Here is a 24612-nt window from a genome sequence, read left to right as displayed (position 1 = left end):
ACCTAAAGTATAAATAAATAAAAGGAATTTATCTAAAATAAAACAAAAATTTAAGCTATCAGCCTTAATAACAACAAAACATAAAGGGAAATAAAAAGTGAAAATTGAAAATCAAATTTAAAAACTTTAACAAAAATTCTCATTATATTTTTTCCAAAAAATTAATAGAAAATGTTTCTTAAATTTACAAAATTTTGTATAAAAGTTCAAAGGTCATATAAAAAAAATTTCTTTATTTTTTAGAATTATCGCTATTAAATAAATTCTAATTAAAAACTAAGTGATTTAATGTTTTAATTATTGAAAAATTCATAATTCTTTTAACTCAGGTCAAAGGTCATTGTCAACAAACTTCATTATTTTAACAAATTGTTAATGTTATTGGATTCATTATGGAAATCCAAGTTATTTTGTGAACAATTTTTGATAAATTTAATATTTTTTTAAACTCAGGTCAAAGGTCATTCCTAACAAAGTTCTTTATTTTTAAGAATTGTTGACGCTTAGAGATTTGTTATGGAAAACTAAGTGATTTTATGAAATTTTTTGGAAAATTTTAAATTTTCTTAACTCAGGTCAAAGGTCATTGTCAACAAACTTCTTTATTTTAAAAAATTATTGATGTTAAAAGATGCATTTTGAAAAACTAAGTGATTTTCTGCAATTTTTTTCCAAAATTTAAAATGTTTTAAAACTCAGGTCAAAGGTCATTCCTATCAAACTTCTTTATTTTAACTAATTGTTGACGATAGGATTTTTGTTATGGAAAACAAAGTGATTTTATGTAAAATTTTTGGAAAATTCTGAATTTTTTTAAGTCAGGTCAAAGGTCATTGTCAACAAACTTCTTTATTTTAACATATAATTGATGTAGATAGATTCATTATGAAAAACTAAGTGATTTTCTGTAAAATTTTTCCCAAAATTTGAAATTTTTTAAAACTCAGGTCAAAGGTCATACCCAACAAACTTCTTTATTTTTAAGAATTGTTGATGCTTAGAGATTTGTTATTAAAAACTAAGTGATTTTATGTAAATTTCTTAAAAATTAAAATTTTTTTTTAACTGGGGTCAAGGGTCATACTTAAAAAATTTCATTATTTTAACAAATTATTGATGCTGCGAAAATTCTTTGCAGAAAACTAAGTGATTTTTGGTAAAGTTTTTGACAAAATTTAAAATTTTTTAACTCGGGTCAAAGGTCACACTCAACAAATATCTTTATTTTAACAAATTATTGTCTTTATAATATTTAGTATTAAGAAGATAAGTGATTTTATGTTAATTTTTCTTTAAATATAGGTATATTTTGAATTTTTATATCTCAGGTCAAAGGTCATTGTTAACAAATTTCATTATTTTGCTAAATTATTGATATAATGAGATTCACCATGAAAAACTAAAGGATTTTTTTAAATAAAATTTTACATATTTAGATTTTTAGAACATTGGGTCAAAGGTCAGGCTTAAAAAAACTTATTTATTTTAAGAATTTATTAACTTTAAAAATGTGATAAAAATAGAATATAAAATAGCATTTAATTCCTAAAATTTTTTTCATGAAATTTCAAGTGTTTTGTTCCAAATATGTAGAAAACATCTCTTATTTTTTAATTGAAATTTTTAATTTAGCCTACATTTCCATTTCCCAATAATTGCATTTAATCAAAGGAACACTCCTATCCTGGTGTGTAGGCAAACTATTCCACTTTCCAATGCCCACTAGTGTTGTGGTGTTAAGTGAAACATTGCATTAATAGTTTTGTTAGTTAGTTGCCACAACATGGTTTTTTGTTTGCTTAAAATGTGTTGCATGCTCTAAGGCTTTGCAACAGCTAGTCAGTCAGCCAACCAGCCAGCCATTCACTTTCAATGCTTATAAATAGTTAAGCATAAAATTGATTAAACTTAAATGGTGAAAAAGTAAGTATTGCAAGGGAACAGGTTTTTTTTTAATAAAAAAAAATTAATGAGGAAATATTTAAAAATACATATATACTTTAAAATGAAAAATACAAGATTTTAAATAATAAAGAATAAATAAAATTTTGTTAAAATTAGAACAAATAAGCCTTATTTTAAATTTTTAATCTTTTATAGACCATAGTTTTAAAAAATTTTGAATTTTATTACACGTGACCTTTGACCTTTTTTTAAATTTAAGGAATTTTAGGAAATTTTCCAAATTTTCAATATAAAATTAATTAGTTCTTCGATATAAATTAATTACCGTTAATATTTCGTTAAAATATAGAAGTTTAAAAATATGAACTTTGACCTTTCATTTTAATTTATAAAAATTTAGGAAATATTTAGAAAATGTTTTGTGAAAATTATGAAACTATGTATTACCAATCATTTGCCATCATCTGAAACCTAAAATATGGAAGATTTGTTAACTTGAACTTTGACCTTTTTTCAAAAAATTTTAAATTTTAATAAATTTTTAGAAATTCTTATTAAAAATTTGAAATTTATATTGAAATCTAACACATTTATATTACAAATTATTTCTAATTATCAAAAATGCAAAATATGTATATTTTATAAACATGACCTTTGACCTTTTCTAAGAAAATTTAAAAATTTTTGCAAAATTTTAGGAAATTTATATAGAAAATTATGGCAAATAAATATGTTTTTAAATCTAAGTTAATTGTTGTTAAAATTTCGGCAAAATAAATAAGTTTTAAGACTATGACCTTTGACCTTTTTTGTAAATTTTAGAAAATTTTTATTGAAAATTAGGCAAATTAATAAGTTTCTAAAATTAAAATTAATTGCTGTTAAAAATTCGTGTAAATAAAGAATTTTGAAGGCTGTGACCTTTGACCTTTTCTCAGAAAATTTATAAATTTTTGCAAAATTTTAAGAAATTTATATAGAAAATTATGGCAAATAAATAAGTTTTTAAATCTAAGTTAATTGTTGTTAAAATTTTGGCAAAATAAAGAAGTTTGAAGACTATGACCTTTGACCTTTTTTGTAAATTTTAGAAAATTTATATAGAAAATTAGGCAAATTAATAAGTTTTTAAAATTAAATTTAATTGCTATTAAAAATTCGTGTAAATAAAGAATTTTGAAGGCTGTGACCTTTGACCTTTTTTTTAAATTTAAAGAATTTTAGGAAATTTTAAGAAATTTATATAAAAAACTATGGCAAATAAATAAGTTTTTAAATCTAAGTTAATTGTTGTTAAAATTTCGGCAAAATAAAGAAGTTTTAGGACTATGACCTTTGACCTTTTTTGTAAATTTTAAGAAATTTATATAGAAAATTAGGCAAATTAATAAGTTTCTAAAATTAAAATTAATTGCTGTTAAAAATTTGTCCAAATAAAGAATTTTGAAGGCTGTGACCTTTGACCTTTTTTTTAAATTTAAAGAATTTGGGGAAATTTTTAGAAAATTTCTTATTATGTTAATAAAATTTACTTTACTATGCAATTGTTTTCATTAAACAGCTAAAATATAAAAGTTTTATTAACATGACCTTTGACCTTTTTTCATAAATATTAATTTTCTTAACTTTTTTTACTTGATTTGTTAGAATTAAGCCGCTTTAATGTTCTGTTTAAGGTTCTTTAACATTTTGGTTTTATCAACTTTATTTTAATATTTGTCTTCTAAAACAGCAATCAATACATATTTCTCCATTTAATAAATCGTATTAAATTTCATATCGTTGTTATTATCAACAACCTCAGCATTATCATCATCATTGTCATCATTATCTTACACAGTACAACATTTTTCAGTTCATTGCTTTGGGACTCAATTCTGACAATTGCTCGTGAAAGTAGCCCCAAAAATAAGAACTTCTGCATCATTAGTTTTGTCAAGTTGGCTGCCGTAATAATTTAATGGCCATACGAATTTTTTTTCCTCAAGGTGGATTTTTATCACTTTTTCTATATTTTAGCACGGTTATATCTTGTATACCGTACGGAATATCTCTTTTGTGGCTGAAGCAAAGTTGTAGATATTGAATAGTAGAAAAAAAGTACGGAACATATCTAGCCGAAAAAGGCGCATTCAGTGCCTTAAAAATCACAAAAATGACAATTTTTTTAAATTTTTTACCAATTTTTCACCTTTTTTGCTCAATAACTGGATTACAAATCCAATTATGGACCGATCACCATGAAAATAGGTCGTGTGATTTGTGTCTATATGAAAGTTATTTATCATGAATTTTGTATGTATAACATAATTTTTAACAGATTTATGCACTTTAAAGTGATTTTCGGAAGCGTGTCTTATATGGGAGCTATGACTAATTATGGACCGATCATAAAAAAATTTGGTACATATAATTTGTTCGGCCCAAGGACGAAGCCTGTTGAAATTGGCTGAAATCGGTTCATTATTTCGCCTAGCCACCATACAAATGTCCTCCCGAAATTGGACTTCATCGGTCATAAATGTTTAATTTATATATGTATCTACACAAATTTCGCTCCAAATAAGTTTTATATATACAAAATTCATGGCAAAGAATTTGATTATGATCGGTCCATAATTATTCATAGCTCCCATATAAGACCCGCTTCCGAAAATCACTTTAAAGTGAATAAATCTGTTAAAAATTATGGTATACATACAAAATTCATGATAAGTAACTTTTATATAGACACAAATCACACGACCTAATTTCATTGTGATCAGTCCATAATTGGATTTGTAATCCAGTTATTGAGCAAAAAAGGTGAAAAAATGGTAAAAAATTTAAAAAATGGGCATTTTTGCGATTTTCAAAGCACTGGATGCTTTGAAAGTACGGTATGTTCCGTACTTTTTTTTCTACTATTCAATATCTACAACTTTGCTTCAGCCACAAAAGAGATATTCCGTACGGTATACGAGATATAACCGTTCTAAAATATAGAAAAAGTGATAAAAATCCACCATGAGGAAAAAAAATTCGTATGGCCATTAAATTATTACGGCAGCCAACTTGACAAAACTAATGATACAGAAGTTCTTATTTTTGGGGCTACTTTCACGTGTAATTGTCAGAATTGAGTCCCAAAATCATGTGTTGTACTGTGTTATTCTACTTGAGAGTCTATCATGTGCTGGTTTTTCCTCAGACTTCATACTCTGCCCAAGATAGTGTGTGAAGTTTGTGCTTTATTGTCATTTTTGCAAATAATATTTTTATTTTTTTTTTGGTCTTTTCACATCAACTCTACAAACTTACAAGGGAATAAGGAAATATATGTATATAAATTATAAATCGATTTTTGTTTTATTTATTCTTGTCTACTCGTCTTTTATCACTTTAGGTCTCTGGACAGAGGCAAAGAGATGGAGACAGTTTTTTTTGTTCTTCCTGTTCACATAGTATAAATAACATTGAACCTTTAGTAAAGAAAAAATAAAAATAAAGAAAATCAAGGCAGAAATAAAAATAAACTTCAATATCAATAGATAAATGCTTTTGTGTTTAAAAAAAAAGAAAAAAAAAAAACGACCACCAAATCACAAAATGAATTGAAACAGCGTATGTATATGAACAAATTTTTACTTTAATCATGTCTACCAACTGTCTGGCAGGATTTCGTTGCCTTATGATCGAAAACTTTAAGCAAGAAACTATTCAGTGTAGCCTGCCAAAGCCTGGCATCCATGTGAGTGATGGTATCTGGCAAATGGACAATCAATGCAGCAGTGCCATAAATAACTCAATATTTTTCATCGCATTGTTTTTGTTATTGCCACAACTTAACTCGTTTGATTTATAGTTCAATGTTGTCTCGTTTTTTTCTTGTTTGTAGAAATATAATTTAAAATGTGTAAAAAATAATAAACAGCAAAAAACACAACTAAAGATAGGCAATCAAATGTTTTAAAAAAAAAGCCCTAAGGTAGGCAACAGTATTTGAAACAAAGCGGTAACTGTTGCTTACTAATACTAAATAAGAAAACAAAACAAGGGAAATGGCTTAGTAATATAATTTAAATAAAAAAATCTCAAAATTTTTAAAATTTAAACAAATTTATTTATTGTTTTTTAAAATCAAATTATTTTTTATCAATAGTTAGTTAAATCAAGAAAATTTTATTAATTTTACCTGAGACCTTTTGCAAGAAGTGTGAAATTTACATTAAACTTAGCATAGCATCACTTAGTTTTAAATATTTTATTATATTCCATACAAATTTTTCTAAAAAATCAAAATTTTAACAGCATGACCTTTGACCTGTTTGTTATTAATTTCCAAATTTCGTAAAGTTTAGCACGAATTCAACATATTTTCAATAATGCATCATTTAATAAACATAATTTGATTAAATATATAAGTTTTTGATGAATGACCTTTGACCTTTTTAACAAATTTTTACAAAATCTTAAGAAATATTAACAAAATTAATTAAGAAAGTGGTTAAAATGTTATTATAATTCATTTGCCATCAATATAGAAGACAAATATGGCTAAATATAGAAATTTTGGGAACATGAACTTTGACCCCTCTACAAAAAATTTAAAAATTTGCGAAAATTACAGTAATTTTCAAAAAATTTTGTTTATAATTAACATAAATTCATTATATTTAGAATATTACAACTTTAAATAGTCATAATTTGGTAAAATAAATAAGTTTTTGTAGAATGACCTTTGACCTTTTTAACAAATTTTACAAAACCTTTAGAAATTTTAACAAAATTTTGGTAAAGAAATATTAGAATCTCACATTGCAATTACTTGCTTGCAATATTTTTAGTAAATAAAGATGTTTTAAAGGCATGACCTTTGACCTCATTCAAATTTCTTTGAATTTTTCGAACATTTTTTGCATGAAATTGCTTTTGCTTCTGTTCTAAATGCGTTACTGTCATAAAATTTAGAAAATATAGAACTTTTATTAATATGACCTTTGACCTTTAAACAAAAAATTAAATTTAATTTGAATATTTCCAAAATGTTGGTAAATAATTATTTAAATCTTACATTTCAATTATTTGCCTGCCTCATTTTCAGTAAATAAAGACATGTTAAAGGCATGACCTTTGACCTCATTCAAATTTCTTTGAATTTTTCAAAAATTTTTGCATGGAATTTCTTCCGTTTCTGTTTTAAATGCACTTACTGTCATTAAATTTAGAAAATATAAAAGTTTTATTAATATGACCTTTGACCTTCAAGCAAAAAATTTGAAATTTTAATAATATTTGCAAAATTTTGCTGTAGAATTAATAAAAACTTACATTTAAATTATTTGCCTGCCTCATTTTCAGTAAATAAAGATGTTTTAAAGGCATGACCTTTGACCTCGTTCAAATTTCTTTGAATTTTTACATGAAATTGCTTTTTTTTCTGTTTTAAATGATTTACTGTCATTAAATTTAGAAAATATAGAACTTTTATTAATATGACCTTTGACCTTCATACAAAAAATTAAATTTAATTTGAATATTTCCAAAATTTTGATAAATAATTATTTAAAACTTACATTTCAATTACTTGCTTGCAATATTTTTAGTAAATAAGGTCGTTTTAAAGGCATGACCTTTGACCTTTTTGAAATTTCTTTGAATTTTTCAACAATTTTAGCATGAAATTGCTTTCGTTTCTGTTCTAAATGAGTTGCTATCATTAAATTTAGAAAATATAGAACTTTTATAAATATGACCTTTGACCTTCAAGCAAAAGATTTGAAATTTTAATAATATTTGCAAAATTTTGATGTAGAATTAATAAAAACTTAAATTTAATTTATTTGCCTGCCTCATTTTCAGTAAATAAAGACGTTTTAAAGGCATGACCTTTGACCTCGTTCAAATTTTTTTGAATTTATAAAAAAAAATTTACATGAAATTGTTTTTTTTTCTGTTTTAAATGAGTCACTGTCATTAAATTTAGAAAATATAGAACTTTTATTAATATGACCTTTGACCTTTAAACCAAAAATTTAAAATTTGAGTAATATTTGCAAAATTTTGCTGTAGAATTAATAAAAAGTTACATTTAAATTATTTGCCTGCCTCATTTGACCTTTTTGAAATTTCTTTGAATTTTTCAAAAAATTTAGCATGAAATTGCTTTTGCTTCTGTTCTAAATGATTTACTGTCATTAAATTTAGAAAATATAGAACTTTTATTAATATGACCTTTGACCTTTCGCCTTATTATTTTTTTAATATTTTGTTAGGCTTTATTTATTTAAGTTTTTATTTCATTATTGCAAAATTGTTCAATTTCCTTTAAAAAATTTTATATATAACGCCTTAAAGTATGCTTTAAATTTGTATTCTCATACTAATTAATTTTCCAGTAATTTTAATCAAACTAACAAGAAAAAAAAACATGATTTTATTTAATAAATTTACCCAAACAAACCATAAATTTCAAATGAAATAAAAATTTGCCATCATCCACCCAAAAAAAAGAAAAAACACATCAACATGAGGAATTTAATAAACCAATACGCCTAAAAATGTGCTAGAAAAAAATTGCAAAAAAAAACAAATATTTAACAAAAAACTACTAGTAATTAAAAGCCATAATAATGCGAAATTGAGTTTGAGTGTAATGACAAAAAAAGAAAATGAAAATGAATGAAATCCACAACATAAACCGAAAAATGTTTACAATAAACAATTAAATATACCAATAAATCTTGTGCATAATAAATGAATAAATAAAAATTTTAAAATATAAATCAACAGTGTGGCAGAGAAAAAATTATTTATTTTACAAAAAAAAATAAACTTTTTTAAATACAAATATCATCAAAAAAAAAAAACAGAAATCATTTCAAAAAAATGTGTTGAATATAACATCATATCAGTGAAAAGTTTTCGGAGGTTTTTTTGAAAAACCAAAAAAAAAAAAAAAAAAGGAAATATTTAAATATAATGGATAACACCATGATGTTGTGTGATGAACCACAACAACAGCAACGTTTACGCAAAAACAGTTGCTCCCCGCCCTGCAGCAACAGTCACAGCAACACCAACACCAACAACAGCAGCAGCAACAATAGTACTTTGAAAAAGCATCGTCATCATCAACAAATGCAGCAGGAAATGATGATGACACAACCAAATTCATCATCGGTTGCAAGCCAGGAATTAACACAAACAAACACCAATGGTTGCCTAAATACAACTGCAGCAACAAACAATAGCAGTAATGGAGGTGGTGGTGGTGGTGTTTGTGTTACCAGCAACAATAAAAATCTACATATCTCTACACATTCCAATTGTTCGTCCGTCAACTCTTCACCCTCCAAGATCTTAACATCAGCATATCAGCAGCAACAGCATCATCTGCATCATACGCTCTCAGCTGCCACCTTGCAACACATGCATCACTCGCCCCAACAGCATCCAGCAATAGTCAATTTAAAACAATGTTCCTCACATGGTCATGCGGGTGGTGGTGTTGGTGGAGGCGGTGGCTCTAGTATTTGTTGTGCTGGCAGTGGTTGTTTAAGTGGCTCTTCAACGCCACCTTTGCACCATCATACCATGTATCCGGGTTTGCTGATGGCATCAGGTTGTTATGCTTCGAGTGGTCCCAATTCGTTGGTGAACTCTCCCGCCATGGGTCGCCGCAAACGTTACACCAGCAATTCCTCCAATTGCTCGACACAGTTTAATAATAATTATACGGGTTTGGATGCCGATTCACTGGACGATATGTTGAGAAAGGTAAGGTGGGGGCTTTTGTGTAAATTTTAATTATTATTTTGATATTTATTTAAAACAAAATTTAAACTTTTTCCATAATTTGTAACATTTTTACAGATTGTTATATAAAATAAATGATTTTTTTTTAATAAGAATAATTTTTCATCAATATTTTTGCAAAAATAAAGATTTTTAAACTGATGACCTTTGACCTTTTTTAAAAAAAATCTATAATTCAAGCTAATTTTCTACCGAATTTCCTTAATTTTAATAATACATAATTTTTTATCAATATTCAAGTAAAATGTAAAAGTTTTAAAAACATGACCTTTGACCTTTCTTATAAAATTAAAAATTGTTTCCCGATTTTATGAAAATTTTTATATAAAATACATTAATTCTGTAATTAGAATTATTTGTCATTAATAATTTAGCAAAATCAAGATTTTTAAAATTATGACCTTTGACCTTTTTTTTAAAAATTTCTATAACTAAGAAAATTTTCCAGAATTTATGGAAATTTTAAGAAAATTTTATATAAAATACATTAATTCGGTAATAAGAATTATTTCCCATTAATATTTTTGCAAAAATAAAGATTTTTAAACTGATGACCTTTGACCTTTTTTAAAAAAAGTCTATAATTCAAGCTAATTTTCTACCAAATTTCCTTAATTTTAATAATAAATAATTTACCATCAATATTTACGTAAAATGTAAAACTTTTAAGAACATGACCTTTGACCTTTCTTAAAAAATTAAAAATTTGTCCAGAATTTATAGAAATTTTAAGAAAATTTTATATAAAATACATTAATTCTGTAATTAGAATTATTTGTCATTAATAATTTAGCAAAATCAAGATTTTTAAAATTATGACCTTTGACCTTTTTTTTAAAAATTTCTATAACTCAAGAAAATTTTCCAGAATTTATGGAAATTTTAAGAAAATTTTATATAATATACATTAACTCTGTAAATAGATACATATATTTTTCATCAATAATTTGGCAAAATCAAGATTTTTAGAATGCTGACCTTTGACCTTTTTTTAAAAAATTTCTATAATTCAAGAAAATTTTCTATAGAATATGGAAATTTTAAGAAAATTTTATATAAAATACATTAATTCGGTAATAAGAATTATTTCCCATTAATATTTTTGCAAAAATAAAGATTTTTAAACTGATGACCTTTGACCTTTTTTAAAAAAAGTCTATAATTCAAGCTAATTTTCTACCGAATTTCCTTAATTTTAATAATAAATAATTTACCATCAATATTTACGTAAAATGTAAAAGTTTTAAGAACATGACCTTTGACCTTTCTTTAAGAATTAACATTTTTCCCAGAATTTATGGAAATTTTAAGAAAATTTTATATAAAATACATTAATTCGGTAATTAGAATTATTTCCCATTAATATTTTTTGCAAAATAATGATTTTTAAAATTGTGACCTTTGACCTTTTTTTAAAAATTTCTATAATTCAAGAAAATTTTCTATAGAATTACTTTAATCTTAATAATAAATAAGTTGACATCAATATTCAAGTAAAATGTGAAAGTTTTAAGAACATGACCTTTGACCTTTCTTATAAAATTTAAAATTTTTTCCCGATTTTATAAAAAATTTAAGAAAATTTTATATAAACTACATTTATTCGGTAATTAGAATTATTTGTCATTAATAATTTAGCAAAATCAAGATTTTTATAATGATGACCAGGGAAACCGGAAATATGCTCTAAAAAAAGCGTTTTAGGCGCTTTAAATATGCAGTAAAAACTTTAAAATATGCTCTTAAAATTTAAAAAATATGCTCTTAAAAAAACAAACTTTTACATAATTTTTAACCAAAAAAAATTTACTTAAATTTTCAAATAAAAATCGTTGTCTATTGGATCTGAAAACATTTTTAAACATAGAAAATGTTCTTTCGACATTAACTGATGTTACAGGAGCAAATTTAAAAGACAATATTTCTTTAATACTTAGAACGGTTAAGTTTGAATTAGAACTAAAATTTTATATTTAGATGGAGCTATTATTAAAATAGTGCTTATTTTATATTGAAACAAGTAAGAGAGCTATATTCGGCAGTGCCGAATCTTATATACCATTTATATAATTAATACTTCAAAATAAAAAATTTAAATATTTTTAGGTGAAGAAAAATTTTTTTTCAGTTTTTTCATTTTGTGAATAAAAAAATTTTTCGAATTGTTATTTTAAATTTAAAAAAATTTTTTTTTTTTTTTTAATTTTTTTTTTGGTGAAAAGCCATCTATTTTTCAATTTTGATTTTTAAACAAAGGAAGTAAAAACCTGTAACACAACAGCGAAAAATAAGTAAGACAAAATTTGTGTTTGGTAAACTCAAAATATGCTATTAAACAGTAAAATATGCTCTAAAAACGCAAAATATGACATAAATATGCTCTTAAAACAAATATATGCAAAAATATGTATTTAAGGGTAAAATATGCAAAAATATGCACTAAGAAATCGATGCCAAAATTCTTAAATAGTTCTGAAACGTGTAAATATCTTATCCATGTGCTCATTAGACTCACCAGAAAAAACATGCATTTGCATATTTTGGTTTCCCTGATGATGACCTTTGACCTTTTTTTAAAAATTTCTATAATTCAATTAAATTTATCTATAGAATTAAATTAATTTTAATAATAAATAATTTGGCATCAATATCTATGTAAATTGTAAAAGTTTTAAGAACATGACCTTTGACCTTTCTTATAAAATTTAAAATTTGTTCCCGATTTTATAAAAAATTTAAGAACATTTCATATAAAATACATTAATTTTGTAAATAGAATTATTTTTCATCAATAATTTAGCAAATTCAAGATTTTTAAAATGATGACCTTTGACCTTTTTTTTTAAAAAATTCTATAATTCAAGAAAATTTTCTATGAATTACTTTAATTTTAATAATAAATAATTTTCCATCGATATTTATGTAAAATGTAAAAGTTTGAAGAACATGACCTTTGACCTTTTTTAAAGAATTAAAATTTTTTCCAGAATTTATGGAAATTTTAAGAAAATTTTATATAAAATACATTATTACTGCAATTAGAATTATTTATTATTAATATTTTGACAAAATAATGAATTTTAAAATAATGACCTTTGACCTTTTTTTACAAAACTTAAAGAATTTAAAGAAATTTTTCCATAGAATAAGTTTAATTTAAATAATTTATCAGTTGGCATCAATATCTATGTAAATTGTAAAAGTTTTAAGAACATGACCTTTGACCTTTCTTTAAAAAATTTAAAATTTTTGCAGAATTTTATAAAAATTTAAGAAAATTTTATATTTATTTAAATATTTCTTTAATTAGAATTATTTTTCATCAATATTTTTTTCAAAATTATATTTTTTATAAAATATGACCTTTGACCTTTTTCAAAATTTGAGAATTCAAAGAAATGTTTCTATAGAATTATTTAGATTTTAATAATAAATCATTTGTTATCAATACCTTTGTAAATAAATTAAGAACTTTTTATTAAATAGTCTATAAAATTGGTTAAAATTTTATGAATTATTTTTTTATCAATATTTAATTTAAATCTAGATAATTTAAATTGGTGACCTTTAGACCTTTTTCCAAATACTTAAAATTTTTACCAATTTTAGTTAAAAGTAAATTAAATCTTTAACTAGAATTATATTGCTTTAATATTTCTGCAAAATATTGATTTTTTTCAAATATGACCTTTGACCTTTTTTTAAAAAACTTAAAGAAATGAAGGAAATTATTTAGATTTTAATAATCAATAATTTGCCATCAATATTTTTAAAAAATTTAGAAGTTCTAACAATATAACCTGACCTTTTTACACTAAATTTAAAGTTTTTACAGAAATTTAGGAAATTTCTTTTCTTTAAATTTTACAAATTTTGGTTTCTTATTTTTTTTGCCATATTACGCAATTTTGTTTTAAAGATTTCCATTTAAGTTTTTTTTTTCTATTTTTCATTCCTTCATTTGGTTGTTGGTATCTGGTGTATTAATCCTAATTGAAGTCAAATCCCCTTAGAAAACCGTAAACAAGCAAAAACCCTTTTTTTCTTTCCCTCTTTTAGAGTTCGTTAGTGTGTTTGCCGGGCGTGTTTAGTTTGTTTTTAGTTTCGTTTTGCTTATTTTTCATATTGCCATCAGTTTTTGGGTAACCTTAACAAGGATTTTTTTGGTTTTTTTTCTAAATAAATTGTGTTCTTTTTGGTGTGTGTTCAGTAAGAAAATTATCTTAGTTTTTCTAGTCGTTAACCGTTTTAGTTTCTGATTAGTTAAGTTTTTGGCCTTTAGTTTAAAGGCGAGGTAACAAATTTCAGTTTAATGAATGGAGAAAGAAGCTTATAAGAAAATATTAACATCTAGGTAAAATTTAAACAAGGAGTTAATTTTTATAGTAATTTTGAAATGTTTTTGAGAAAATTTTAAAAACCATTAATTGTTGACATATTTTCAGGGAATATTTACATTGTTTACCTATTATTTACCTCATGTAAAAAATTATCTGAAGTGTTTTCTATAAAGTAGAGTAAAGAAATGAAACAGTTCCATACATTTTAGACAATTTTACACATTGTTTACATGACCAGAAAAAAACGGAAGAACTCTTCATTGTTTACTTGTTTAGGTGTAATATTTTCCATGTATATATAGTATTTACCTATTTTTTACCTCATGTAAAAAATTATTTGAAATGTTATTAGTAAATTGCTATAAAGAAATTAAAGTCTTCTAGCAGATTTTGTTATGTTTACACATTGTTTACACGACTGTATATAAATACTAACATTATTTACCTATTATTTACATGAAGGTAAATAATTAGTTTTCACGGCATACAATACTTACAACAACTACTAAAATAGTTTTAAATAATATTTACACGAAATACTTTGTTTACACCATGTCAACAATGTAAAAAAGTATTTACATCGAGTAAAAAAATTCATTATAATAGGGAAAAATCAAATATTTTATTTAAATTTTATGTTTTTCTTGGAAATATTTGTAAATTACATTATTTACATGATGTAAACAATTTAAAATTTTCTTAATAAAACGATTTTAATTAACAAATTCCATATGGTATGTATATAAAGCATTTTTGAAAAAGTAGTATTTCTACTACTATTTTAGAATTGAAAAATAATATTATTTTCAACATTACTTTTATACGTTTAATAAATTCCATTACAAATTTTATGAAAATTATTACTTTTTTTTAAAAAAAGTACTAAATAATTTAGTAGTTTTCGGGAATTTTTTTATAAAAAATGTCAATTTCATAATGTTTAAATTTTTCTAAAATGTATGGTAGACAAAAAAGTAATGAATTCCATACTTTTTTCAAAAAGTAGTATTTCTACTACTATTTTAGATTTGAAAAATAATATTATTTTCAACATTACTTTTATACGTTTAATAAATTCCATTACAAATTTTATGAAAATTATTACTTTTTTTAAAAAAAGTACTAAATAATTTAGTAGTTTTCGGGAATTTTTTATACAAAATGTCAATTTCTTAATGTTTAAATTTTGTTAAAATGTATGGTAGACAAAAAAGTAATGAATTCCATACTTTTTTCAAAAAGTAGTATTTCTACTACTATTTTTAAATTGAAAAATTTTAATGTTTTCAGGTTTACTTTAATATGCTTAATAACTTCCATAAAATATTTTATAAAATTTACTACTTTTTGTAAAAAAGTACTAAATAATTCCATACTTTTTAGAAAATTATTATAAAAATTTACATTTTCTTAAAGTTAAAATTTTGCTAAAATATAATGTATCTAAAAAAGTTATGAATTTACAACTTTTTTAAAAAAGTAGTATTTCTACTACTATTTTTAAATTAAAAAATTTTAATGTTTTCAGGTTTACTTTCATATGCTTTACAAATTATATACCATATTTTATAAAATTTACTACTTTTTGTAAAAAAGTACTAAATAATTTCGTACTATTTAGAAAATTATTATAAAAATTTACATTTTCTTAAAACTAAAATTTTGCTAAAATATAATGTATCTAAAAAAGTTATGAATTCACAACTTTTTTAAAAAAGTAGTATTTCTACTACTATTTTTAAATTAAAAATTTTAATGTTTTCAGGTTTACTTTAATATGCTTAATAACTTCCATAAAATATTTTACAAAATTTACTACTTTTTGTAAAAAAGTACTAAATAATTTCGTACTTTTTAACAAATTTTTATAAAAATTTACATTTTCTTAAAACTAAAATTTTGCTAAAATATATTGTATCTAAAAAAGTTATGAATTTACAACTTTTTTAAAAAAGTAGTATTTCTACTACTATTTTTAAATTAAAAAATTTTAATGTTTTCAGGTTTACTTTAATATGCTTTACAAATTATATACCATATTTTATAAAATTTACTACTTTTTTTAAAAAAGTACTAAATAATTTCGTACTATTTAGAAAATTATTATAAAAATTTACATTTTCTTAAAACTAAAATTTTGATAAAATATAATGTATCTAAAAAAGTTATGAATTTACAACTTTTTTAAAAAAGTAGTATTTCTACTACTATTTTTAAATTAAAAAATTTTAATGTTTTCAGGTTTACTTTAATATGCTTAATAAATTATATAAAATATTTTACAAAATTTACTACTTTTTGTAAAAAAGTACTAAATAATTTCGTACTTTTTAAAAAATTATTATAAAAGTTTATATTTTTTTATAGCTGAAATTTTGGTAAATCATATTTCAGACAAAAATTTATAAATTTTAAACTTTTTTGAAAAAGTAGTATTTCTACTACTATTTTAGAATTGAAAAATAATAATGTTTTTCATGCTTAATTTTATTTATTTAATAAATTTCATTCAAGTTTTCTTCAAGTTTTCCTTAAGTTTCTTTAATTTAAATAAAATTACTTTTGTTTAGTTTTATTTTAAATAGTAAGTTTCAAATTTCTGCTTCATTTATCACCCTTGTTATTAGGGTACATTTTGCAATAAGTCTCAAATGATCTAACTTTAGATTTGTTTAAATAATATAAAACGAGAGCCTCATCAAATCAAATAAGATAGATATGAATATGTTTATCATCAGTTTTATTTGGGTTTCGTTTTTTTTTGTTGTTAAGTTTTCTTAACATTCTCTTATGTTGTTTTTACATTTCGTAGTGTGAAAGTTTTTTTTTGGTGTGTTAAAGATTGGGTCATTTAAACTTTGTTGACATTTTCTATTTTAGGTTTTCTTTTATTCTCTTATATATGCTATTGTTTTGTTCAAACTTTATTTTCTCTGACCATTTTATTGTGACACAATTTATTGTTGTCAGTTAAGATGATGGCATTTGTCAAATGGTATTTCAAGGCAATTTGTACAAAGAAGAAATAATAAGTTAGAGCAAAGCCAAAAAGTAGGCAACACTACTAATACTATTTATTTATAAGCCTGTGAAAAGTAGGCTACATAAAATTGTTTTAAAGTTAAGTAGCCTTAAAAAAACCCAAAAAAAAAATTGGGTTACTAGCTAAGACTTTGTTAAAATAACAGATATTTTGTATTATAAAATCGAAAGAAAATTGTTTTGTGAATCAAGCAGCCTTAAAATAGGCCATAGTTGGCTGACTGCTTACTAAATTATACAATTTTATGGTTGGTAATTTAAATGGTATGGAATGCAGCACATGTTTAAACAATTTCATTTCAATTTCTCTTACTCTTTTACAAAACAAACTTAAATTTAAGTTAAAAACTTTAATTTTTCATTTAACACACAAAAGTATGCTTTAATTTTTGTTTTATTTTGTTTTAAAACTACATACTCTTCACTGCTCTAATGAAAACCCCCTAAAAGTACCTGAAACTTTATAATAATTCATAACAAGTTAATTTTCATTGCCTTTCTTTCGTCTAACTTTACACTTGTGTGTTTATGCTGTGGCGTCAAGCCGTCTAGTTTGTTCGGAATATAAAAAAAATCTCCTAAAACTACACCTTGTTATTTTGGCACAACACAACCACTAAATTCCAAAAATAATATTTCATATTGACTGAGACTCCTCTACACAGTAAAGAAAGGCAAAAGCAAAATAAAAAGGCTGTTAGTTAAACATTAGAACCTTGATCAAAATGTTAGACAGAGAACAATGATTAATGGTTAAAATAAAGCAAATAAGAAAAAAGTATGTAAAACAAAGCCATTTCCAAAAGACCCTATAGAAATTAAAAACAATTAAGAAGGTAAATAAAACATGACTAAACAAGAATAAATTATAACATTTGAAAAAAGTATTGAATTCCATACTTTTTGAAAAAAGTAGTAGATTTACTACTTTTTTCAAATCAATAAAAAATACTAATTTCAAACTTAATTTTAAAACTTTTAAAAAGAACTTTAAAAATTTTAGATAATTCAGCCATACAAAAAAGTAATAAATTTACAACTTTTTTAAAAAAGTAGTATTTCTACTACTATTTTTAAATTGAAAAATTTTAATGTTTTCAGGTTTACTTTAATATGCTTAATAACTTCCATAAAATATTTTATAAAATTTACTACTTTTTGTAAAAAAGTACTAAATAATTCCGTACTTTTTAGAAAATTATTATAAAACATTAAATTTTTTTAAAGCTTAAATTTTTGTAAATCATATTCCAGACAAAAAAATTATAAATTGCATACTTTTTTAAAAAAGTAGTATTTCTACTACTATTTTAAAATTAAGAAATTTTAATGTTTTCAGGTTTACTTTAATATGCTTAATAAATTATATAAAATATTTTACAAAATTTACTACTTTTTTAAAAATAGTACTAAATAATTTCGTACTTTTTAGAAAATTTTGATAAAAATGTACATTTTCTTATAGTTAAAATTTTTGTAAAATATATTGTATATAAACAAGTAATGAAATCAGTACTTTTTTAAAAAAGTAGTATTTCTACTACTATTTTTAAATTGAAAAATTTTAATGTTTTCATTATTACTTTTATTTGTACAAAACTTTCCAGTGAATTTTTTTTATAATTTACTACTTTTTTAAAAAAATTTACTAAATAATTTGGTACTTTTTTGGAAAATTTTTGTAAAAAATATTTTTTTTTAAATAAATTTTGTTAAACTATATATAAAATATAAAAAATTTATGATTTAAGTACTTTTTTAAAAATAGTAGTATTTCTACTACTATTTTAAAATTGAGAAATAAAGCCAATTTTTGGGCTTTTAATAAAGATTTGGGTATCTAAATGTCTAAAGGGTTTTATTTTTTTATTTGTTACCCAAAATCAAGCGCCAAAAGTTAAATATAAAATTTAAATTCAGTTTTTTCTTTAACATAAAAATATTTTGTGAATTCTAGGCATTTTTCGTTGTTTTCAATGTTAATTTTTAAAGCCCATTTTGTTTTATTGCGTTGGCTGACTGTAGGTGGCAGTAGAGGAGTGGGTGGCCGACTCGGGACTTGTGTAAGTGTAGACCACCAGCCGTGTTAGAAGATTTATGACTTTTCGGCACGCTGACTCTACAATTTTATGGCGTTAATGTTGCTATTGTTGTTGGCTCTGGTGGTGCTCCTCCAGTTGTATTTTGTATTTCGATTGCCAGCAACAAAACTTTATGCCAAATTGTCGCGTTTTGTTGCTGTTGTCGTTGTTTTGCCTATAATATTTTTGTCAACCCGGCAATAATGCCAGAACAGTAAAATAAAATAAGAGAAAGTGTAATTTTTTTCCGGTACATTGTTGTCATACAATCCAAAGGTATTTGGTTGTAAATATAAGAAGTGGTGTAGAGTAGGAGGAGCAGGAGTGTTGAGTGGCTGTGTGTTTTGGGTGCAGAAGCCCCAAAAAGCAGTCTATAATGTCGTCTGCAGTGTTTGGATTCTTTACTCTCTTTTAGCCATTTAAAACGAGTGTTTTTTTTTTGGGCTAAAAGCGGATCTTGTTGGCAAATGTCAATTGTAAGTTAAAACAAGCTGTGACTGCTCCTTTTTTGCTACCCGTTATATTTTTACTATTTTGTGTTGCATATTTTTAGGGAGTATTGTGTGTGTGTTTTTCTTCTGTAGCATACTTATGTTACGCTATTTTAGTTGTGTAACATTTTGAACTTTTCATTTCCGTTGTGATTTATATGAACACAGGATTGTGAGTAAAAACGTTGTTACGTTTTAAAACGAAATATTGTTATTGTTTGCTTGTAAATATCTTTAGACATGTTTTGTTTGTAAACTCTGCGAAATTTTCTGTCTTTTAAGATATTTAAATCAGCTTCTTTTACAACTTATTTCAAGTTTAACTTATTTTTGTGTTTTATTTTAATCTTTTTGTTTCAAATAATTCATTTCTTCTTATGTTCAAGGCTGCTTTAACCAGAAATCTCTTCAGAGACTTAAAAGCTTTTTATGTTTTATATTGTTCAAGTTGTATTTTCAATGCTTTTCAGCATTTTCTTTTTTAATGATTTTTAACATGAAAAACATTTACGCTAGAGAGTTTAAGCAACAAAATCGAGATATTTGAAATGTTTTATAAACAAAAACCCTAAAAGTATGCTTAAGTTTTTGCAGCCATAACAAAACAAGGGAAAGTGGTTTTGTGTAAACAAATATATAGAATAAAACTTGAAACAATTTGAAAACAATAAAAGAAAATATTTTGAAAGAAAATTTATTCGGGTTTATTTAGCAAAATTTTGTAAAAAAGTACTAAATAATTTCGTACTTTTTGGAAAATTATTATAAAAATTTACGTTTTCTTAAAGTTAAAATTTTGGTAAAATATATTTTATATGAAAAAGTGATGAATTCAGTACTTTTTAAAAAAAGTAGTATTTCTACTACTATTTTAAAATTGAAAAATAATACCGTTTTCTGGTTTACTGGCATACGTTTAATAACTCCCATAAAATATTTTACAAAATTTACTACTTTTTTAAAAAAAGTACTAAATAATTTCGTACTTTTTTAGAAAATTATTATAAAAGTTTACATTTTCTTAAAGCTTAATTTTGGTAAAACATATTCCAGACAAAAAAGTTATAAATTGCATACTTTTTTAAAAAGGTAGTATTTCTACTACTATTTTAAAATTGAAAAATAATACCGTTTTCTGGTTTACTGGCATACGTTTAATAACTTCCATAAAATATTTTACAAAATTTACTACTTTTTTAAAAAAAGTACTAATTAATTTCGTATTTTTTAGAAAATTATTATAAAAGTTTACATTTCCTTATAGCTTAAATTTTGGTAAAACATATTCCAGACAAAAACGTTATAAATTGCATACTTTTTTAAAAAAGTAGTATTTCTACTACTATTTTTAAATTGAAAAATTTGAATGTTTTCAGATTTACTTTAATATGCTTAATAAACTATATAAAATATTTTACAAAATTTACTACTTTTTTAAAAAAAAGTATTAAATAATTTCGTACTTTTTACAAAATTATTATAAAAATTTACATTTTCTTAAAGCTTAAATTTTTGTAAATCATATTCCAGACAAAAAAGTTATAAATTGCATACTTTTTTAAAAAAGTAGTATTTCTACTACTATTTTTAAATTAAAAAATTTTAATGTTTTCAGGTTTACTTTAATATGCTTAATAAATTATATAACATATTTTACAAAATTTACTACTTTTTTTTAAAAAAGTACTAAATAATTTCGTACTTTTTAGAAAATTATTATAAAAATATAAATTTTCTTAAAGCTAAAATTTTGGTAAATCATATTTCAGACAAAAATTTATAAATTTTAAACTTTTTTAAAAAAGTAGTATTTCTACTACTATTTTTAAATTGAAAAATTTTAATGTTTTCAGGTTGACTTTCATATGCTTTACAAATTATATACCATATTTTATAAAATTTACTACTTTATGTAAAAAACTACTAAATAATTTCGTACTTTTTAGAAAATTATTATAAAAATTTACATTTTCTTAAAGCTTAAATTTTGGTAAAACATATTCCAGAGAAAAAAGTTATAAATTGCATACTTTTTTAAAAAAGTAGTATTTCTACTACTATTTTTAAATTAAAAAATATTAATGTTTTCAGGTTTACTTTAATATACTTAATAAATTATATAATATATTTTACAAAATTTACTACTTTTTGTAAAAAAGTACTAAATAATTTCGTACTTTTTAGAAAATTATTATAAAAATTTACATTTTCTTAAAGTTAAAATTTTGGTAAAACATATTCCAGACAAAAAAGTTATAAATTGCATACTTTTTTGAAAAAGTAGTATTTCTACTACTATTTTTAAATTAAAAAATTTTAATGTTTTCAGGTTTACTTTAATATGCTTAATAACTTCCATAAAATATTTTACAAAATTTACTACTTTTTTAAAAAAAAGTACTAAATAATTTCGTACTTTTTAGAAAATTATTATAAAAATTTATATTTTCTTAAAGTTAAAATTTTGGTAAAATATATTGTATATGAAAAAGTGATGAATTCGGTACTTTTTTAAAAAAGTAGTATTTCTACTACTATTTTTAAATTGAAAAATTTTAATGTTTTCAGGTTGACTTTCATATGCTTTACAAATTATATGACATATTTTATAAAAGTTACTACTTTTTGTAAAAAAGTACTAAATAATTTCGTACTATTTAGGAAATTATTATAAAAATTTACATTTTCTTAAAGCTTAAATTTTGGTAAATCATATTTCAGACAAAAACGTTATAAATTGCATACTTTTTTGAAAAAGTAGTATTTCTACTACTATTTTTAAATTGAAAAATTGTAATGTTTTCAGGTTGACTTTCATATGCTTTACAAATTATATGACATATTTTATAAAATTTACTACTTTTTGTAAAAAAGTACTAAATAATTTCGTACTTTTTAAAAAATTATTTGGTAAATCATATTTCAGACAAAAATTTATAAATTTTAAACTTTTTAAAAAAGTAGTATTTCTACTACTATTTTTAAATTGAAAAATTGTAATGATTTCAAGTTTACTTTTATACGATTAATAAATCCCATTACAAATTTTAGGTAATTTACTACTTTTTGCAAAGTTCATATAAAAATTTTTCAAAATTATATTCTTTCAACTAATTTTTATAAATTTTTTTTAAAAATCCCTAAAAGTATGCATAAGTTTTTACAGCCATAACAAACAATAATAAAACTTAAACAATTTGAAAACAATAAAAGAAAATATTTTGAAAGAAAATTGATTCAGATTTATTTTAGTTCTAGTATTGATTTTTGTTCTAGTTCTGTTCTAGTTCTGTTCTAGTTCTGTTCTAGATCTGTTCTAGTTCTGTTCTAGTTCTGTTCTAGTTCTGTTCTAGTTCTGTTCTAGTTCTGTTCTAGTTCTGTTCTAGTTCTGTTCTAGTTCTGTTCTAGTTCTGTTCTAGTTCTGTTCTAGTTCTGTTCTAGTTCTGTTCTAGTTCTGTTCTAGTTCTGTTCTAGTTCTGTTCTAGTTCTGTTCTAGTTCTGTTCTAGTTCTGTTCTAGTTCTGTTCTAGTTCTGTTCTAGTTCTGTTCTAGTTCTGTTCTAGTTCTGTTCTAGTTCTGTTCTAGTTCTGTTCTAGTTCTGTTCTAGTTCTGTTCTAGTTCTGTTCTAGTTCTGTTCTAGTTCTGTTCTAGTTCTGTTCTAGTTCTGTTCTAGTTCTGTTCTAGTTCTGTTCTAGTTCTGTTCTAGTTCTGTTCTAGTTCTGTTCTAGTTCTGTTCTAGTTCTGTTCTAGTTCTGTTCTAGTTCTGTTCTAGTTCTGTTCTAGTTCTGTTCTAGTTCTGTTCTAGTTCTGTTCTAGTTCTGTTCTAGTTCTGTTCTAGTTCTGTTCTAGTTCTGTTCTAGTTCTGTTCTAGTTCTGTTCTAGTTCTGTTCTAGTTCTGTTCTAGTTCTGTTCTAGTTCTGTTCTAGTTCTGTTCTAGTTCTGTTCTAGTTCTGTTCTAGTTCTGTTCTAGTTCTGTTCTAGTTCTGTTCTAGTTCTGTTCTAGTTCTGTTCTAGTTCTGTTCTAGTTCTGTTCTAGTTCTGTTCTAGTTCTGTTCTAGTTCTGTTCTAGTTCTGTTCTAGTTCTGTTCTAGTTCTGTTCTAGTTCTGTTCTAGTTCTGTTCTAGTTCTGTTCTAGTTCTGTTCTAGTTCTGTTCTAGTTCTGTTCTAGTTCTGTTCTAGTTCTGTTCTAGTTCTGTTCTAGTTCTGTTCTAGTTCTGTTCTAGTTCTGTTCTAGTTCTGTTCTAGTTCTGTTCTAGTTCTGTTCTAGTTCTGTTCTAGTTCTGTTCTAGTTCTGTTCTAGTTCTGTTCTAGTTCTGTTCTAGTTCTGTTCTAGTTCTGTTCTAGTTCTGTTCTAGTTCTGTTCTAGTTCTGTTCTAGTTCTGTTCTAGTTCTGTTCTAGTTCTGTTCTAGTTCTAGTTCTAGTTCTAGTTCTGTTCTGTTCTGTTCTGTTCTTGTTCTAGTTCTGTTCTGTTCTGTTCTAGTTCTGTTCTAGTTCTGTTCTAGTTCTGTTCTAGTTCTGTTCTAGTTCTGTTCTAGTTCTGTTCTAGTTCTGTTCTAGTTCTGTTCTAGTTCTGTTCTAGTTCTGTTCTAGTTCTGTTCTAGTTCTGTTCTAGTTCTGTTCTAGTTCTGTTCTAGTTCTGTTCTAGTTCTGTTCTAGTTCTGTTCTAGTTCTGTTCTAGTTCTGTTCTAGTTCTGTTCTAGTTCTGTTCTAGTTCTGTTCTAGTTCTGTTCTAGTTCTGTTCTAGTTCTGTTCTAGTTCTGTTCTAGTTCTGTTCTAGTTCTGTTCTAGTTCTGTTCTAGTTCTGTTCTAGTTCTGTTCTAGTTCTGTTCTAGTTCTGTTCTAGTTCTGTTCTAGTTCTGTTCTAGTTCTGTTCTAGTTCTGTTCTAGTTCTGTTCTAGTTCTGTTCTAGTTCTGTTCTAGTTCTGTTCTGTTCTAGTTCTGTTCTAGTTCTGTTCT

The 24612-nt window shown here is 23.7% G+C and overlaps 1 protein-coding gene across 8 annotated transcripts in view; it reads left to right on the top strand.

Annotated features, from left to right (window-relative positions):
• Nucleotides 1-24612, top strand: part of LOC135956281 (uncharacterized protein CG43867) — a 354041-nt gene that overhangs the window by 46633 nt on the left and 282796 nt on the right. For 7 of the 8 annotated variants that reach the window (XM_065506722.1, XM_065506717.1, XM_065506716.1 and 4 more), the window contains exon 1: nucleotides 9411-9663. The exons of the other annotated variant lie outside the window; for it this stretch is intronic. In XM_065506722.1, the coding sequence (XP_065362794.1) occupies nucleotides 9481-9663 (183 nt within the window). In that variant the 5' untranslated portion in view covers nucleotides 9411-9480. Of the gene's footprint in view, nucleotides 1-9410; nucleotides 9664-24612 lie in introns of those variants that run through there. 8 annotated transcript variants of the gene reach the window in all.

Source organism: Calliphora vicina, chromosome 4 (genome assembly GCF_958450345.1).
Source record: "Calliphora vicina chromosome 4, idCalVici1.1, whole genome shotgun sequence".
In the NCBI taxonomy this organism is placed as follows: Eukaryota; Metazoa; Arthropoda; class Insecta; order Diptera; family Calliphoridae; genus Calliphora; species Calliphora vicina.
Note: the sequence above shows the minus strand (reverse complement) of the source record. Positions and strands in the feature narration are given on the sequence as shown.